The sequence below is a fragment of the Macrosteles quadrilineatus genome, unplaced genomic scaffold, assembly GCF_028750875.1.
Source record: "Macrosteles quadrilineatus isolate MER2022 unplaced genomic scaffold, UCM_ALF_1.0 Scaffold_1__1_contigs__length_201487025, whole genome shotgun sequence".
NCBI lineage: Eukaryota > Metazoa > Arthropoda > Insecta > Hemiptera > Cicadellidae > Macrosteles > Macrosteles quadrilineatus.
In genome coordinates, this window is record NW_026542594.1 from 140,051,183 (window position 1) to 140,058,585 (window position 7,403).

At 33.1% G+C, this 7,403-nt stretch overlaps 1 protein-coding gene across 1 annotated transcript in view; it reads right to left on the minus strand.

Annotated features, from left to right (window-relative positions):
• LOC128982913 (homeobox protein Nkx-6.2) overlaps positions 1–5,875 on the minus strand; it is a 38,160-nt gene extending 32,285 nt beyond the window's left edge. Inside the window, exon 1 of the mRNA XM_054401982.1 lies at positions 5,274–5,875. Coding sequence (XP_054257957.1) covers positions 5,274–5,742 — 469 coding nt within the window. The 5' untranslated portion in view covers positions 5,743–5,875. The remainder of the gene's footprint in view (positions 1–5,273) is intronic.
• Positions 5,876–7,403: the final 1,528 nt, after the last annotated feature.

Sequence of the window (7,403 nt, forward strand, 5' to 3'; positions counted from 1 at the left end):
AATAACCCCATAATACACCCACGGCGCCCACTTGTTAAAAGGCCCCTGTAATTAAAACCACCTATAAAACGATACGCTTTTTGCACCCTCGTTACGGAATATTAAATAACAAATTCAACAGTTTTACTGTTTGTGGCGACCCCCCCCCCCTTCTACCCCTCCCCCACGCCACGTGTCCGCCGAGCGGTAAAAATTAATTAATTTGTGGAAAATTGTAATTATAATAGTGAGGGTTGATGTTTGGAACATCCTACAGATGACGATTGCAGTGTGCTCGTTGATGCCACAGTATTTATGATGTATAGAAATCCACCATACATTCTCTACATTAGGCGTTATCTCATTAATGCCATAAGCTAATACTATATTTTTTAAGGTAAACAAAATCTTTCCTCTTAGTGTGTAAAATATCAAAAAACGTGATTTTTGTTGTTGTATTCTGATATTAGGTTTGGCGTTTATTTGCTTAAATTTAAACGCTCAAGGCAATATACATGTTATTTACCAATGTTTAAAGGTATAATAATATTAAAAAATGTTTGAATGCCTGATATCAAGCAATCCATTTAATTGCAGTCGCAACTAGTTTCGACTCCTATGTGGAGTCATCTTCGGGCGGTACAAGGAATTCTTCTTTCTTCAAACGGGATTGAAGGGATTAAAGGGATTGCTTGATAGCAGGTATTAAACCTTTTTAATATTATTTGGCGATCCGGAGGCTAACATCCACAATGAAGTATAATAAAAATACAATTAGAATGAATTTGCGCACAAGCTTGCTATTCGAGCCAATCGTTAAATTATTACAAAAAAATAAATATATAGAATACAGTCCTCAGAGTTTGTATGAACACTTTGGGTATAGTGTGGTTGATAATCCTCCCTCAGTGTGGTGTCTTTTATCCATTTAGGCTTCTTGAACTATCAAGTGCCAAGGCTTTAATATACAAAATTTAATGGGCTGGTTTTTATTAAATTGTATAGAAGACTAGATTTGTTGGATATCCCGTACGCTTTGTTGTTTATTTGACTATTTAAAATGTTATTATTGTTTTTCGGTAAATAGGTTGACGTACTGGAATGTCTTCATTATTATCTTAATCTGCCTGTGAACTGTGCGACGAATGTGTAGCGTGTCAAACTAAGCAAGGCGAGAGTCGGCTCGGTGGTAAGAAACGGGAGAAATGGACTATAAATTTGTATCTAAATTATACAGGGTGTCCCGGAACTCTCTACCAATATTTTAGGGCTTTGCTCCTGGGTAAGAAACATACCTAAATATGATATTTAAATTGTCCAGAGGTCCTTAGTTACTCACATAGCCGCCATTTTGTTTTTTCCACTAATTATTTTTTTTCTGAAAAGCGGTTAAACATATGAAATTGAAACTTTGCACAAACATTTATGACAACTAGACAAAGCTACCAAAAAATTATGACAATTTTTCAAATTCATAAAACAAAATGGCGGTCATTTAAAATTTTGTTTCTTAAATAACTCGAACACCGTTGATTTTACCAAAATTTTAAACGGCCGCGATTTTGTTTTATGAATTTAAAAAATTTTAATAATTTTTTGGTAGCTTTGTCTAGTTGTCATAAAAGTTTGTGCAAAGTTTCCATTTGGTATGTTTAACCACTCTTAAGAAAAAAATTAATAACTGAAAAAACAAAATGGCGGCTGTGTGAGTAACCAAGGACTTCCGGACAATTTAAATATGATATTTAGGTATGTTTCTTACCCAGGAGCAATGCCCTAAAATATTGGTAGAGAGTTCCGGGACACCCTGTATAATTTGTAATCCTCTGTGCTATAAACATTAAAGTATTTGTGTTTATTCAGTAAAAAATGTGTGTCTATAATTATGTTTAATTCTAACAGTGAAACTCAAAAAAAAGTAAAAGGAGAGTTAGTCGCATTATACGGGAGCTAGAGAGTATAAATTGTTTCTGATATTGTCTATGGCTGTAAAGATAAAATTTGTATTGAAATATTTTTCATAGCTAATAAACTGTTTTATATAGCACACTTTCGTTGTATTCATTGAATAAATAGTTTAAAGGAGTGAGTAAATAAATAAATATAGGCTTTGTTTAAGTTACAAGCAGAAGCTATAGGCTACATTAACAAGTTTCTTCAATACACAATTATAAAGTTTGAAATAATAAAACCATAATACGAGGAAGGGTTATCAATTAATTGGTAATTTTATTTTAGATTTAAGTTTCCTGGAAAGTAAATAAAAGAAACGTCTCATAACACTTCAAACATATATTTACGCTTATACTGTTACTCACAAGACGGTAAATATATCCAATCGAAATCGATCACCACTTACCATCTTTAATGTATATTTACCGTGTTGTGAGTAACAGTATAAACGTAAATATATGTTAAGACGTTTCTTTTATTTACTTTCCATAAATTTAATAACACTTACTTTAAATACTTTTTATTAAAATGGCGACCATACAAAGTAGGTATTTTAAGCCAAGTACGAATGGAGATGAGTGTAGGATGAGTGGCGCGATCTTGTAGTCTTGTTAGTAACTAAGGCCACATAAGCCACGTACAATGCTGTTCGAGAAGTTATTAAGTTTTATTTATAATGCATGTAAATTGGCAATCTTGCCGTTGGAATAAATAAAAAAATAAAGTGCAACATTAAGAACAACGACAAATACAACACGTGCTATAAACTCAACAGTCATACTGATGGTATGCTCTGAATTACTAATAATCATACAAACTCAAATTAATATAAATCTAAGTTCAAAATACATACACTCTTCCCTGTGATGATAAAGAATTAAAGACATTATACAATAAAAATAATACACAAGAAGAAATAAATGAAAAATTCTTATAATTCTATCAAAATAATAAATTTGAAAATAGTAATAGTGATAACAACAGCTGTTGGGAATCTCGTTTTGAAATACGTCGTTATGTAATTTAATAGCAAAATTATAACCACGCAGATCTACAAGCAGTACAAAATCCACTGGAGGCCTATTAATATTTGAAAAAGTTATTTAAAATATTAAAGGAAGTGTCACATTTTATACAATTGTTTGACAATTTATATCAACTTGCTTATTACCCAAAGTTAATTAAATTAATAACCAATATTTAAGATTACAAAATTAAATGCGTTAGTAAATTCAAAAGTTATAGAGTCCTCATTCATTGTGAAAATTTATTTAGTAATGAGCACTTTCAATTTCGTAAAGTTAGTTTAATCTAGAAAATCCCCAAATTGTAGGGTAATCCCATTATATTACAAACGTGAAATGTGGTAAAATGGTTGCTATTGTACACATTAAATAATTTGTTACTAGTATTTACGCTATACAAGAACTTTTGAACTTCACTATATATACGACCGATAATAATAATATTAATAATAATAATAAAGGTAACATCTTTAATTATAAAGTTTATGATGGTTATAATGATAATAATGTTCGCTTCATGTTTGATCTTGTAGAATTGTTGAATAGTAATGATACTTTTTAAATATTAAGTATTTACTGTAGTAGTACTACTATTTTTTGGACCTAAGCACCTAATACAAACAATAAAGAATTTATTTGTTAGGAATTTAATGATAATATGTATTATTTTTTAAATTCATTAAAACTGTTTAAACACATTGGCTTTAATCATTTGTGCGTACAGTACTAGTCTTATTTTGGGTTTTATACATAATGTACTACGTTAAAACATGTTATATAATTATTGTTTTAATTTAAATACTAATAGAAAAACAGAAGAGGGGAGTTGTTTAAAACCTCTATTGCTTACACTAAATCGTTTTTAAACGTATAGTAATTTTATTGTAGGGTCATTTTTCAATATAAATAACTTAGGTAAATGACAATCTATATATTAATAGTCTGTTTATTAATAGACAAGAATGTTTCTTTAAAACCTTTTTTCTCAGCTCGTGTGCATCGCAGGGAAAATCTTCGCATACTGTTAGAGAGATATTTTCCTGTAGATGTGCAGAATCCCTTTATGAATTATTAAAATAGGCTCAAAAATAAGCACAAACATGAATTTGAAATTAAATCAATCAACATGAGAATTATAGGTTGCCATGCTGGTGACGAAATAACAAGAAAATATAAACAGAAAATCAAAACAAATGAAAAAATTTCAATCGCATTTTTTTATTTACAGCGTTGGGTGAAAATAGAGAAACCTGCACATTACATATTTTTTGTCGAGTTTTCGACCACTGGATAACCACTAGTACTAATTATTACTTGGAAATGTAATATAGTTGTATTTGATATATAAAAATATTAACTTCAGTCAAAAATTCTCTTTAGGGACAGTATTTTAATCAATTAATCTATAGCACATAAACTAAAACAATAGCAAATAGGTACTCTATCCGCGGAAATTTATATTTTGAAACTTTTGTATAATCTATCGACATCTTGTTCAGATATGTCTATTTTCGTAAATTGGCCGCTTGCCGTGGGAGTACAGTAAATGAATTACCTTAATTAACTCAAAAGCCTGTGAAGGATTTATTTAAATTGACCTAACATCTCGAATTTTCATCTTTTGGCAGTGGTTATCTATTTCATACACATATTTTATATTAACTGTATTTGGCCGTCATAAGTACACATTAAATTCAAAATATGTCTAACAATTACTAAACACCGGTACATTATTTAGGACAATGGTAAGTATTTTAATTAGCACATGGAATTAATAAAATTTGCTATATTAACTTTTATCGCCTGGTTTTTAATCTGTCAAAGATTATAGACTATATTTTATAGGTACTTATCATTTAATGCTGATAGTTCAATCGGGAATAGAATAAGTAAATAAATGTGTGATATATTGAATCAAGTTAGCAGTCCTTATTCGCCTTAAAATTGCATTTTATTCTCCTATTTTTGTATACAAGGCATCCAACCTATAGGGCGCCATTGCGATTCAATCTATTATTAGGGTCTATACTTGCACGAAAAATGCATTAGCAATATAACTTTGAAAATCACAGCGCGTATGATCCGTTAATGTATCTTTCACAAAACTTGGGTGTTAATTATATTTTATTGTACATACTAAATTTTGCTAAATATTTTTGCCATGTTTCTTTGAGTTGTGATTGAAGGCATCTCCCGCGACTTATTGGCTCCCAGTTTATTATGAATTATCCTCATTACGATCCTGACACAGAGTATCAAACTGTCAATAAATTTCACTTTGTTAAGCTACCTACTGTAAACTGTAACTGTACTCACTGTTGGCCAGTCGGTCGCGCCAGGCCATGGGGTTGCTGACGAGGCCCTGCAGTCCCGGCCAGTAGATGGTAGAGCGGCCAGTCAGCTCGGCCAAGGGATGTGTCTGCAGAGCTGAGCTGTGGTGTTTGTAGTAACTGGCCGCAGCCATGCCCGCCGCCGCTGCCATCCCGACGTTGAACCCTCGCGCTACGGACACGTTGGACGGCCGCGACAGGATGTGTTCTATGCCGTGCGGGTTGGCCGACGACGAGTGTCCGTTCTTCATCTCGGTCATGGAGTGTAGCGCGGCCAGCGGGGGAGAGCCCGAGGCCTCCAGGAAGCTGAGCATGGGGGTCAACATCGCGGCGCTCTGGAAAGAGTCGCGCGACGAGTCACTCTGATTCTCCGTCGACGCCGTGGTGACAACTGACATGTGACGACGGTGTTCTGTGTGGGGATGGGAGGGGGAGACCACGCCCCCTGCTCTCATTGGCCGGGCACGCCTATCCTCCCCTCCATCTCTTTTAAAACTCACTACGACTCATTACTCAATTACCCTTCCCCCCGCGTCTTCTCAACTCGTAATAAATATACTTAGAATAGTGACAAGTTTTTATACAGTCTTGTCATTATTGGCCACTTCCGCCCCCCACCCTCCACTCCATCCCCTCCCTGTCCTCTTTTGCTCTTTAGGACCGTAATGTTTTGATAATACCGACCCCTATCTACTGACTACTGATCGAGGTATATTGTTAGGAGTGGTTCGTTTCAAACGATTGACTTGAGTTTAAAAGTAAGCCGTGGTTAATGTATGTTATATTTGTGTACAGTGCCTTACGTTATAATATACGTATGGCTAACGTCACAATAATCTAAAATTTTAATCGTGATTGGACCATAGTAAACAGTCAAATGTTGACCACTCAAAAATAGAATATCCAAAACACAAGATTTCTGAAAATGGAATCTGGTTTGATATTTGGTCATTGCCTATATTAGAGACTTTTCTTCATGAGCTGTGACTACTGCTCATCATAATTCATATGAATCAATACAGAGTAACTAATTTGCATCAACAACGTGTTATAGTTATTTTTGTTAATCTATGGAGTAGGAGCTCAAATCTGTTTAAGATAAAAAATCTTAATAAATTAAACAAAATTTTGTTCCGCTTCATGTTTAAACAAGTCTATATATTTTCCCACTTTACCATACACTTGTGTGATGGTTCTTGGCTATTAGTACCTAGTACTCGACTCCAAACCAGAATACGATTGCAGCATTCTACCTCAATCACCACCAAAATTGTCGTTTTACACTAAAATATAATAAAAATGCGCAATAACAAACAGTTTGTTCCGTCAGTTGATCAACAAAATATTCATACATTTTTTTACAAAATTTTAAAGATTCAGATTTTGTTTGCTTTCTTATTTATTTACAAGATTTGCTAATACAGTAATAATAAATATATGTTATTACAATCAACCAATCAACGCTTGTATCAACGCAACTAGCAAAATAATGGCATCTAGAAACATGAAATTGTGTATTCTCATCTCACTCATATCACAGCGGTGGCAAGCAATGAGATTTTTAATTGCCACTGGACTCCGTAACACGGGATATCAAAGTTCCAATACTTATGTTGTGTATACTCGAATTTCTATTATAGTCTGCTGGAAATTCGTTTTCTTTACATTTCTAATTTAAAGTTCAGAAACTTCTCGCATCTATTTCATTTTCTTACGCGGTAAAAACAAAAAAAACATCATCATAACAATATGGCTAAAGGGACTAAGTATACAAATATTTTATGTAATATGGAATAATTAGCATAATACTCAATAACTCATTTATCCAAAGAGACATAATATACGTGTATTGGTTACGCCAAAACTAAAATACAATGTTATTCAAAATTAAATGATAAAAATAAAGAAAAACATAATCTTTACAGCCCATATTTTGTTTCCAGGGATGATTTTAACTCTAGCAGCCAGGACTGGACAGGGAGGAAGATTATCATAGTTATGGGCATTATTCATCTTGTGGGTTTTTTTTTAGGAAAGACAAGGCTTTGTAAATGCAGAAATGTTCGCAGGGATATTTCTGGAGGGATGTGGTGTAAAATATTTTGAAGTTCGAAAA